Source organism: Montipora foliosa, chromosome 3, assembly GCF_036669935.1.
Source record: "Montipora foliosa isolate CH-2021 chromosome 3, ASM3666993v2, whole genome shotgun sequence".
NCBI lineage: Eukaryota > Metazoa > Cnidaria > Anthozoa > Scleractinia > Acroporidae > Montipora > Montipora foliosa.
In genome coordinates, this window is record NC_090871.1 from 13,109,387 (window position 1) to 13,122,295 (window position 12,909).

The 12,909-nt window shown below is 39.6% G+C and overlaps 1 protein-coding gene and 1 long non-coding RNA gene across 3 annotated transcripts in view; one reads left to right on the forward strand and one right to left on the reverse strand.

Annotated features, from left to right (window-relative positions):
- LOC137996805 (transient receptor potential cation channel subfamily A member 1-like) overlaps positions 1-12,246 on the reverse strand; it is a 30,358-nt gene extending 18,112 nt beyond the window's left edge. The window contains exons 1-5 of one of the 2 annotated variants that reach the window (XM_068842390.1): positions 11,874-12,246; positions 6,148-6,499; positions 4,625-4,965; positions 3,261-3,540; positions 735-1,065 (exon numbers count right to left, since the gene is read on the reverse strand). In XM_068842390.1, coding sequence (XP_068698491.1) covers positions 735-1,065; positions 3,261-3,540; positions 4,625-4,965; positions 6,148-6,499; positions 11,874-11,925 — 1,356 coding nt within the window. In that variant the 5' untranslated portion in view covers positions 11,926-12,246. Of the gene's footprint in view, positions 1-734; positions 1,066-3,260; positions 3,541-4,624; positions 4,966-6,147; positions 6,500-11,543; positions 11,824-11,873 lie in introns of those variants that run through there. The other variant, XM_068842391.1, reaches the window with a different exon arrangement.
- Positions 3,084-7,524, forward strand: LOC137996818 (uncharacterized). Its single transcript, XR_011122384.1, has 3 exons — positions 3,084-3,162; positions 3,307-3,389; positions 7,143-7,524. It is a non-coding gene; the product is annotated as an uncharacterized lncRNA (long non-coding RNA).
- Positions 12,247-12,909: the final 663 nt, after the last annotated feature.

A 12,909-nucleotide genomic window follows, 5' to 3' on the forward strand; every position in this document is an offset into this window, starting at 1 on the left:
AATTTTTATATTTGAATAGAGACCCATTACCAATATTGAAAGGCAATCGATTTAAGGTGGGTACTTACTTAGAATGGGTGTTTAGACTTAAACACAGTTTATCAGCACTATTCAAAATGGGTGCTTAGACCTAAATACGGTGCATGCATGGTTGGATGACTCGGATGATCATCTGAGATGGCTTGCACCCACTGATCTAATATTAGATTATATGGGTATTACCCATTTAGATTGTGTAAAACTGGTGCACCAAAAATAACACTGGTTAACCCTTTAAAATGCACGTTTAGCTTATGAGGTCGCTCTTTAGAGAGAAACAGTACAGATAAATGAAACGCCCAAAAGGGGAAACCTCTTAGCCAATTTATAAAGCAAAGGACTGTTGAATTTAAGAACAAACCACTTGACCTTGCGAAACCAGGATGGAAATAGGGGGAATTAAATTTAACACCGTTTTTAAAGTTTCATCCAGTTAATTAATCAACCCATCAACGCCCATGAACTGTGGAAGGAACTGGCTCGAATTAAGAAGCCCGAAAAATTGTGTATTTATACCCAAATCAGTCAATTTCTAGGAGTAAGAGGTTTATCAGGCTTTAAATTAATATACTTAACAAAGAAAGGAATCGATGGTATATATTTGAAAAAAAAAAACTTAGTGCAAAAATGCGATTGTGTTGCACTGAGCCTACGTTAAGACACGAACTGACTTGACTGACTTCTGTATCATATACCTCAGAAGTCTCTAATCCTGCTGCCAAGTGAAAAGCGTTTCTGAGATAATTGTCTTTCATTTCTATTAGAACATGATCTTTGTCCATTTGTAGCAACATTTTAACCATCTCAGGCTTTCTATACTGGATAGCCAAATGAAGGGCGCTGTTCATTGCAGCATCAGCTGCTGTTATGTTTACTCCTCGTTCCAACAACAGTCTTACGGCATCCAAGGATCCATGAGTCACCGACACTAAGTATGGTGTCATCCCATTGATGTCTATAGCTTCCAGATCCGCTCCAGAATCGAGAAGAAGCTCTACAATGCGGCAGTTATTAAATGTTGCGGCACTAGGAACAAATAGAATAGAGAGTAATATTAACAACATTTTGACCCATGTGATGACGAATATCGTTGTCTGCAAGAGTGCAGACAACGCTGAACCACGTTCGATATGTTAGATAGATCCCAGATGACGTCGAAATGTGGTAAGACTCGATAAGAACAAAAAAGAGGCGCACGAGGTAAAATCCTCGATATAACAAAGATTTAAAAGTTTTCTTATGATGACGTCACGTATGCGCCTGTTCTCTATTAGATCATAGCTTAGAAAGGAACAGAAAAAAAAGTGATTACCTTGACTAAAAGCCGGGACTGTGATCGAAATTTTTGAAATTAATATAACAAGCACTATAACAAAACTTTATAATTCTAAAATTTTAATTAATTACACCAACGGTTGCACGATTTCGCGCGTGAACGGGATGAACTAATTTTATTAGCTGACATGTCTGTAATCATGACGACATCAATCCTGGTATGTGAAAAATAGTATCTTCACCTTGCGAGACGAGGATTTCAAATTTTAGGATCAAGGAAACTCTCTTTATTTCATCGATATCTATATAATAAAATAATTTATTATATGGCAAGCAATTCTCAGCCAAAATGGGGCACTCTGATTGACTAATTTTCGGTCGAGATTTTACAGTACTGACCATTACCATGGAAATGGTGCGTTTCCGTATTTTTTTTTCTCTTCCAGGAAATTCAAGTCGAGTGAAACACAAACAGCTTTTAAAAAGCAGAATTTAATTTTTTCATTACAAATGTACAATTATAGCAGGCAGAATCTAGTTTAACAGGAAAAAAATGCCGTTCAAAGTTCGCTGACGGAAGAAGAAGACTGTTCGATGTCCGATCGTTCAAAGAAATGATGCCATATAATAAACAACTTATTAACCTTTACTGGCTTGGGACCGCACTGGGGAATCATGGCCCTCGGTCGTTTTTGTACGGACCTTGCTGGTCGGTCCGTATTGCCACGACCTCGGACCAATATGTATGGGTTATTGACCAAGCGTGAGGTCAAGATGACTGGATACTGGCCAAGTTCTTTTTTTGCGTGTTTATGGACCGAGACGAAGTCGAGGTCCATAAACACGCAAAAAAAGAACGAAGCCAATATCCAGTCATCTTGACCGAACAATCTTGGTCAATAAAGGATTTATTATATGACTTAAAACACCAAAAAATGATCTTTGATCTTGCGGGACCAAGCGAGAAATCCCGAGCGGGCAGTATCGCTCCATCTTGCCCGCTCGGGTAGCCAATCAGAGCGCGCGATTTGGTTCATCTTGCCCGCTCACGGAGCCAGTCATATAATAATAACCGCTTACTAACCGAGCGCGAGGGCCGTACTGGGGAATATTGGCCCTCGGTCGTGGCAGTACGGCCCGAGCAAGCTCGGTTAGTAAGTTGTTTATTATATGGCACTCTGTTTCTGATAGTAAAATGCACTTGCGGTGCAATCAATCTTTTTAGCTTTTTATCTTTTAGCTTTTCAATCTTTTTATCTTTCTGGTAGTTTCACTCTGAAGAATGATAACATTCACAGTTTTTTTTTTCGCTGTTTTGGTTGCAAATTATGAATTTGCCGGCTTTGCTCCAAAACAAAAACACACGGCTTGGACCATTTCCACGGAAATGGTCCTTACTGCAAAATCCCAACCGAGAAAGAACCAACCAGAGCGCTGGGATTTGCCCAAGACTGGCTTTGCCATATAGTAATCCCCAATACGGCCCTCGCGCTCGGTTAATAAGAGGTTATTATCTAAAGGAGATTTCTAACATCTGCCAGGGCTTGTTTACAGTAGTAATTAAATAAGTTTCTTTTTTTGATTGACTGAGGCCGGGACTGTAATCGGCTGAAAATTTTGAAATTAATATAACAAGCACTTCAATGGAAACTTTGTTATAATTCTTAAATTTTAATTAATGACACCAACGGCCGCCCGACTTTGCGCCTGAACAGGTGGCATTAATATTATTAGCTGACATGTCGTTAACATGACGACATCAATATCCTCACATGTGAAAGATAAAGTGAAGAGTATCTTCACCATGCACGACGAAGACCTCAGATTTTAGGAACAAGAAAATTCCCGGTATTTCATCGATATCTATATAATAAAATAATTAATCTAACGGAGATTTCCAATATCTACCCTTGTATACACCAGCAATTAACTAAGTTTTTTTTCACCTGTGCAACGGTGTTCTGAGTTTTCCATCTCTGTTATTAATTTCAGCTCCATCGAGTACCAGCAGTTCAACCACGGATAAGTTGCCACTCTTAACTGCAAGATGTAGCGGGGAGGCAGATGCCACAAGGGTGAGTGCTTGACGGTCCGCTCCATGACGCAGCAACAAATCTACGACTTTTTCGTGGCCTCCAGTACAAGCATAATGAAGAGGTGTATGTCCATCATGGCTTCCCCCATCTATAAATTCTGTCATTCTCGATCTCGATATTCGCTTGGAAGCTGTTTAATTTTAGGACAAAACCAGCATTTGGGTTTAAGTTCGGTTTAAGTTGATTAAAGCCTGGTTTTCACTAGCGACGCAAGCACAACCGCAAGCATAAGCAGCTTTATGATAGTGAAAACGAACGTCGATCGACATAAGCATCAAAATCAACCCACAGAAACCGCCATTTTGTTTAAATGCTCAGATGCGGAGAATCTGGAACGAGTGCTTTAATTGGCCAGACGTGGCAAATTTCCTTGTGCTTATGCGCTGCGTTTCGTTTTCACACGACGCAAGTGAACGCAAGCATAGCTGCGCACGCACAAGGAAAAGGAAAATTTTTGATCCTCGTGCTTGCGCTTGCGCTTCTGCTTATGCTTGCGTCAGCCCCGTTTTCACGATGAAATAAGCGCTCTTATGCTCAGTTGCAATTGTGCTTGCGTCGCTAGTGAAAACCAGGCTTTTATGAATAGGGAAATCTTGTTTACATTTTTTACCTCATTTGCACAAGGTCATCGTTTTCTAATCAGTCAACCGAAAATAAAGTATTGAATGTTGAAAGACTTGCAAATTGCATTAAGTAATGAGCTATCTCTGAAAATTTGAACACGGTATACCAGATAATTTCTGAAATTTTACAAAGAATGTATGGTATAATTAGCGCCTTCAACAATCAAGAATTCACTGCTTTTTGATGACTAATAACTGACTCGTTATCAAAGCTAAACGACTTGAAACTGGACATCTGTAAACTTACCAAGTTCTTTTTACCTTTTGAAGTCAATTTGTAAATAGCATGATGAATTCTGCGAGCAAACTCGTATGACCATGAAACAAAATGTAAACCATTACGTCAGCGAATATTTATTTATCCTAATAGAGCGTTTTCACTTGACATCACGTCGGCCGTGTTGGTGTTCCAAAACAAAGGAATGGCGTCCATGCTGGTGTACCAAACTAATCCTCAGGGAATTGAACTCTATTTTTATGGAAATACTTTGTTTTGTTTCAGTAATCCAATATAGCTGCCGGTCACGTGAGTGAAAACGCTCTATTAGAGATCTCAAGGAGTAATAGTTGTAAATTAGCATTAGCATTTACCGGTTTCGAGAAGGAGTTCGCAAACATCTCCACTGCCGCGAAAGCAAGCAACATGGAGCGGACTGTAATTATACACACTTGACTCTAAACTTGCGCCATTTTTCAAAAACAGATCGCATACTTCTCGAGATCCACTCAAACAGGCAAATATGAACGGGTGTACTGTTTCCTCTATGTTTATGATTGCCTTCACCCTGGAGTCTTGTAACAGAAGTCCGCAAATCTCTGTGTTGCCTCTCTTCGCAGCTGAATGCAATGGGGTTATCCATTCATTGTTACTTGGTATTGTAGGATCAGCCCCTCGTTCGAGCAAAAGCTTGACAATATTCTCTCTTTCAAACCTTGATTACAACATGAAATTGTGAGCGTGAGGAAGAATTCTTCATTAGGTTATGAACTGTACCTACCGTAAGCCCCGGGCGGCTTATTTATTTCAAGCACGTTTGAGAGGGAGGGCTTATTCAGTTTAATTTAGCGAAACGCATTATCGGTAGTAAATAGAGAAGACTTTGGATAAAACATGAAATTGTGAGCGTTAGGAAGAATTTTTCATGAGACTATGGACTGCATCTAAATCCTAAGAATGCTTGAATGATAACGTATAACGTAAAATCGAAAATCTACTTTGATCGTATTATCAAACAGAGAATTCGCTATTTTCACATTCCCCATAATACACTTTGTTTGCCCCACATTTTGCATAAACATTTTCAAATGCTCTTGGGACACTACACATAATCAAGAGCATTTGAAAACAACGGTTTATGCAAAATTGGGGGGGGGGGGGCAAACAAAGTGTATTGTGGGGAATGTGAAAATAGCGAATACCAATAATTAGTACATATATAGTGCTCTGTGCGTGCGCTGATTGGCTAACTCGGAAGTGATTAGCCAAGTACTATTCACCACCGAGTAGCCGGCGAGCGAAATTGAAAGTTCCGACCACATTTTACAAAAATTAAGTAGTTTTTTGTTCAGTTTTTTATTCAACTCTTGTGGTATAAGCTGAAACAGTTGTTCATCTCCACTTCGGTGAATAATTAACAATTAGACCCGTAGCCCGCAAGGGCTACGGGTCAATAGCCCATGAGGCGAAGCCGAATGGGCTATTGACCTGTGGCCCTTGAGGGCGAAGGGTCTAATTGTTTTAGTGTCACCCAACTAGTCGAACAGAAAAGGCAATAATAAAGTTAGGAAATCCAAGTTGAAGGAATATTTATTTGGGAATAAAATGAAAGAAAGCGTCACGCTTTTCGCTACTCGAGGACTATTACTAATAGTCCTCTAGTAGCGTAGCGAATCAAAATGCAGGATTTGCATTAGTCCACTAGTTGGGTGATACTAATTGCTAATATTTATGACTAGAATGGAGTCATTATTAGAATGGAGTCTTATTTTGGAGTAACAAACGTTCCAGTCACAAGCAATTGTTGACTGGTTCTTTTTCAATGAAGATAAGACGCTTCATGTAGTACACGCTTATTCAACAACTCCAATTCCTCAATCTCTTCCGGCCTACATACCTTGTAGCAGCATGCAGAGGTGTCAATCCATCCCTATCCTTTTCATTGATGTCAGCCCCTTTGTCCAATAAATTACCGATTGACCAGAGACAATTAGCACGAACAGCTCGGTGAAGATTTGGCAGATCTGTCGAATTCCTCTTTCCTGTGAAACTACCAATTAGCGGATCAGGATGATATGGACGGACCGCATCCATCTCCTGAGGTGATTGAGTCAATTTTCGTTGTCCTTTGTCGCTTCCGGGATTGGAGATAAGTTCCAGAAAATCTGAATCATCGAGCCAAGGTTGTATTTTATTCAAGGACGAGACGCTTCGCTGCGTTCCTCCGGACGAAGGCTTGGGGCTACCGACTTAAAAACAAAATCGGCTTTTCAGTAATCTACATCTAAATGTTACAGTACAATACACAACGAATGAGAGGTGCAACCTCGTTCCCAGGGTCTCTTTGTCGATAATGGAGACCAGGGGAACGAGGTTGAGAAAGATGTTATCTGAGCAATTTAAGCAATTGTAGCTTAGAATGGTTTTCAATTGAGTGTCGAAAGTAATTAGCAAATTGCTGTGGTTTGTGATTAGTTCACTCAGCGATTGGTTCAAAGTTCTCGCGCCAATCGGAAGTGAAACCAAAACCAATCGTGGCTCGCGCGTGCACATTTTCCCGCGGTTTGTGTCGGCTACGTGTAATTACTTCGAATTTTGATTGGTTTACCGGATTGTCTCCGTCCTTTCTGATTGGCTAAAGCAATTATTTTGGTTTTGGTTTTACGAAACTCAATTGAAAATAGCTCTAATAGACTCCAGAAAAGTTCAGGTGGCTTCAACGGGATTCGAAACCGAAGACCTCTGGGATGCCGGTGCAATAATCTACCAACTGACCTTTTGAAGCCACTCAGTTGGGAGCAGGTTAATTTGTTGGGCTCATGTGTTCTCGAGAAGGACTCGATGAGTGAACTAAACATACATTTTATACATACTTATTTTTTTACTCCCCAGGGGTGCATTTTAGGGCCAAAAACACAATCTACGAAACGACAGAACAGAACAGCAACAAAGTTGAGAATGCCGAAGGGCCACTAAGAGGCAAATCAGTTGGTTATTTACAAGTGCGGCCGAAAAGTTGAACGAGGGACTACCAGCTAAGGATCAAATTCAATGAGCGGTCAGAGCGAGTCTTCAACCCGTGAACTCCGGATCTCAATGCAAGCGCCCTAACCACTGGGCCGCAGTGCTTCCGCTCAGTTCCACCTTCGGCAAAGTCATCATTAGTTTCAGTTTTGCCTGCTTCTATTTTCCTGGCTTATCGTAAAGGTCCGGCCAAACGGCTTCAGCATTTGCTTTAACATCCGTTCGATTTCATTATTTTGAATGATGTTGAACGATGTTGAACGATGTTGACTGCTGGCACGATTCAACATATTATGAAGATTTGATTAAACAAGCTTCACAAGAGGCCTGGTATTCAGTCACAAATTGCAGCCGCGGTTGTTACTATGGATACGGTTTTGCCCCCCCCCCCCCCCCACCCCCCCTTCTAGGCAACAACACTAGTCATAGCACAGACCACGACATCGGGAACCATAAGTCCTACTCTTTGGGAATGATTTGTGGGTTCTTTAATAACCCTCTCATTCGCAAGATTGGAAACGTTCATTCTCCTAAAAAGTACCATGATTTATTTGTTGGGTAGTTATGAGAATGTGGTGTTATCATATCAACATCGCACCTCTTGAGCTGATAGTTACCTCCATTCTCAACACCTGTCGAACTAACATTTCACTGAAATTGTGAAGAGAATTTACATACCAATCACACCTGAGAGTCAAAGGGTATACGAAATTTTCAGACCGAAAGGTATATGTAACTGAGAGGGACTACGGTTTACAATCCTCATCCGTGAACAATAATTATTGAAACTATATCACTTTCTCCGCCGGTATGGGGATAATGTGAAAGGAAATTATAACGCCAAGTTTTTGGAGGCAATTGATCTCGCGTTTAAGAAATGCCACTTTTCCTTTGTGACTAAGGCGGAACAACTGCAAGCTATTCATGCAGTCGCTACCGGTAATGATGGTTTTGTTAAACCTGCAACAGGATTTGGCAAGTCTGTTTGCTACATGGTTGTTCCTTTAATATGATTGCGATTTTCTTCGATCCGAGTCCGATGTTAATTGTAAATCAGTCCTTCTTATCGTGAGTCCCAATCGTGGAAGATCAGATGGATGACATACGAAAGTATGGAATTTTGTGCCTGAAACCCAACTGAACAGCTGCATGATGTTGGCGCAGAAAAATATCAAATTTTGATTTAATTGCTCTCCCGAGACTCCTTGAAAGTTTCAAATATACTGTATGTAGGTCGTGGATGTGAATCGCTCAACGAAGACGAATAAATCTCCTGCTAGAACTCTTGTTTATTGTTCATTACTTCTGTCGATCTAGTTATGTGATAATTGCACTGATCCAGTGAACATATATATTTGAGTTGCACAGTAATTATTGAAACTGTGATTGTTTGAGGAGTTTAGGCCTACCATATTTTTTTTTTCAAAATCGGGGACACATTGTTTCGATACCCAATATAAAACAGTCAAGTAAAAAATGTCGTAAATACTCTCAGTTTTATCAAGAATAATACACAAACACCAGTGACAAACTGGGTAATTTTTTTTTTTGAGTAATTAGAGTAGAGTAATTTACTCAGACTATTAATTTTTCCTTAGAATAATTTTCAAAGCACTTGTCGCATTAAATCTTTCTTTCCTTACAAGGACAGACTTAGGACCGTGCCCAAACTAAGGGCGCGTTCGATTGACCCTATTCCGGAATAAGAATAGTCGTGGAGTGATGATTAAAACGGTATCTTTGGCGCGTTTCGAAGCTGCAAGGATGATAAAAATATGTTTAAAATAGTATTTTAGCAAATGTTGACAATTTTAATGTGAATCTCCGCAAAAACGAAGGATTTCCAACTTGTATTCCATGTATTCCTATTCCGGAATACGGTCAATCGAACGCACCCTAAGGTTTTATGTAGAGCTGCCTGTTGAGAATGCAATGATTTTTATATCTGAAAAACTAAAAGACGATTGCATGACAGAAAAACTGAGCATTAGTCCTGATAAAGTTAGATAAAAAGTTAAACGAAATTGAATCACAACCTGGACTATTTGTTTCTTTGCATACCAGTTTGTGTTGATAACGCAATGATGAAGCAATAATGTTCCTATTAAATTTATACATATATATGCACAGTCAAACATCGATTATTCGGACGTTAATTGCCACAATTTTTTTTCTGGTCAAAATGTGTTCGTGAATATTAATTAATAAGATTGAAAAATGCTACTTAAAAGCGTGTGTCACCTTGTTTTTTTTTTGTTGCTACTTAAAAGCACTTTCCTTCTGAAACTCATTGTTAGAGGTAAAGTACTGCAGATAATATGAAATTCTGACTCCGAGCTGTTTTGTCGCTTAGTGAAATCTTATGCTATATTTACTAGTTCAGCCTTTGCATCGATTTATTGCGATCTTCTCTCAGTCGTTATATTTATTGGGCAATAATTTTCCCACATCACAGTGATCGGGGTTTTTTCTCCTCGTTTGGTCACGACGAGGCATAATTTAGATGTTCTCTTTCCTGACACTGCAAATCACACAATAATTTTCATATACGATTTTTTTGTCGGAGTTTCAAGGTTCGCTTTATTTACATATGCAGTCTGGCATCTAATGCAATATGATTGGCTCATTCCGAGCATGCGCCTGCAAGTAATACAGGACTCTCTCTTTTCCCGCCTGGGTTCCAGGCCCAATTTCAGGGCGGGGTGAGAGGGAGTCCCGGAACAGGACTAGGTCGAGCCCGTAAGGCATCCGTTCGTACCTCCCGTACTTGGGCTAGAGCTCACCCAACTGAGCCAACGATCTTTAGTCCCGCTGCACTCAGTATCCAAAAATGTAAAGGTTTATACAGATGACGATGGAAAGTTTTGCCCTACTTCATAGGTTAAAATCGACGTTCTCTGAGTTCAAATTTACATGGATTGTTGATTTACCCTGGGAAAGCTGCTCCTGATCTACGTTTGAGCTGAGGGTGGAGCGGGTGGATCAGATTTTCAGCATGACAGAGGAAAGAGCAGCGTCAGTTTTCAGCCGTCATTGCATCGACTTAAGTTTTACATTCACGTGGAACGAGATCCGTCCTTCACCAGCCACGAGCGAAAAGCGCCATTATTTAACGCTCCAGTGTAGAAAGTTCTTCATCTCAGTAATCGGTAATTCTAAACTGCAGCCGGCCAGCATTTCGTTCTCTTTTTTTTTTCTTTTCAAGTTATTTTCTTTTATCAAAAATGTCCTTACTGATATTACAAGGAAAGGTTACGTTTATACAAACGTTGGCCGTGTAGCACTTATATTTTAAACAGAGTTAACTAAATAGAGTGTAATGTGAAGTGCTAGATTTCTATCCCATATGAACCATGTGAGCGTTAGCCCTACTGATGGAAATGGGCCCACACAAGGACAGAGAAAAACTCTGACCATATGGGATAGAAATCTAGCACTTCACATTACACTCTATTCAGTTAACTCTGTTTAAAATATAAGTGCTACAAGGCCAACGTTTGTATAAACGTAACCTTTCCTTGTTGTTGTACATGTTCATTGCCGTGACATTAACATCTTCAGTTCCCACGGCCTGCCCCGTCTGACCTTGTAGCTCAGTCGGTAGAGCGGCGGAGATCTAACCCGAAGGTCGTGGGAAAATTAAAAATGATTCCTTTGTTATTACGTCATCATAATTCTAATCAACTACGCTACCATGCTACAGTTAACTGACCGCCGAGGAACATATAACTGAGATCACGTTTCTGTTATTATTATTAGTATTAGTACACTATTCTAGTATTCTATGATTTTTTTTTTTTCAGCTCAGTTGTAACGGTCTCGTTAGCATCCTTCAAATCTTTAACTTTATAAAATTTTAAAAAGGGCTTAGGCTTAATCAAAAAATTATTGACCATTATTGCTATATTGACTGTGAGTCTCATTGACTCATGATGACTCATTGACTCATTTGACTCATAACACATGCGTTCTCGTGTGTGTGTTGTGTTCAGTGAATTACGAAGGATCCTAAATGTTATGTTGTTTTGCGTTCGATCGTTGGAAGCATGTGTAATCGAAGGTCGAAAAGAGATTAGTTTGGATGGAGCCCTCGATAAAATAACATTAATTTGATATTTCGTCTGTATATTGTCAAGGTAGTCCAAAACAACCACGTCGTCTTCACAACCCCTTTCTTCTTTTCTCTTTCATTAATTGATAACATTGGCGAAGTTATCTTTCCTTTACAACTTATCTTAGAGTTTCGTCAAATGAAGCGACATTGCTTACCTTGCGTTAACCCTGAGTAGGCTCGATATTTTTCGTTTCTCCAATTTGACATCCTCCACCGTGACAACGTCTTTTAAAGTGAATGTAAATTTGAAAAGAGTACGATTTCGAAACCGGTGTTTTTTTCCGAAATACGTCTACATAAAAAAACGAGATTCATTTAGCGAGGTACCAAAGCTAAATAACCGTTTTCTTTCCTGAGAAAAGACAGCTGGATTGAAACGGATGCACTGAGCGTGATGCTCCAAACTAATAGTCTTTGTTACTTCAGGCAGCTATCGTCACAAGTATTAAACGAAAGAATAAATACATGAAATTTAAGCCACAAACCTTTTCCGGCGCTGTCAACAACGGAACGATACTTAAATAGTTGACCACTCATAGTGGCTTCAACATGACGTTTTCATAGATAGTTAGAACTTGGAGCACTTTCTCGGCGAGGGTTTTCGAGTCTTCAAGTTGCTATCGTGATGTGCCGCAACTGGTCTAATTTAAATGACGCCATAGATAAACACAATACAGCATTGTAATTACGAAATCACCCATAACTTGATTTCACCATTTGCTGCGAGGGATTAGCATTTCACCACATAAAAGAAATATCATTGACTGCTTTTCATTCCTTCGTCAATGGCTTTTCCTTTTCAAAATTAGTAAACTACAACTTCGTTCGTTCTCCTTTTTTTCAGATTTTTTCGGAGATATTAGCCTTGCGGAAACTACTCTGTAAACAAGGTTTAAAGAAAGGTGACCGCTGATATGTGTATGTATGTAGATTATTAATGAAATGAGCATTCGATTAAATCCGGAGAATTCTAGAACTGAAAAACAACGTTAAATTGCCGTAAGCAAGGAGAGTTTTTATCTTAAATTTTTGGCTGTCTATCGTTGTAATACAAAAAGGTAAATAAATCGAAAAGTGTTTTAATTAAGAGGATCAATCAGCAATCAATGAATAACGTGACCACAGAAGACTTAATAAAGTGGAAGTTGAAAACGTGTGGAAATGTGAACACTTTTGATGACGTTTGCACAAACTTGGCATTTTATTTCCTCAGTTGAAAATGTACGGGACAGCGTGGGAAAATGGTATACTAAAAAACGAACTGAAGACATGGTCGGACGGGCTTGCCTTCGAAATCTTCGAAATCAATTAATCGTGACCGAACAGGTGTTTTGTATATGTAATCTCATGGGCCAAAGTCGCGAAGCGAAGAGGGCAACTTCGAAAACGTTCAAAATACATGTGAAATTAATCCTTAATTGCACGAGGGCACATTGCAATGACATGTTTATCACATAAAGGGCAACAATATTGAGGGAAGCTCGTACAATGTCGCGACAAGTGATAATCAACACGCTCCCA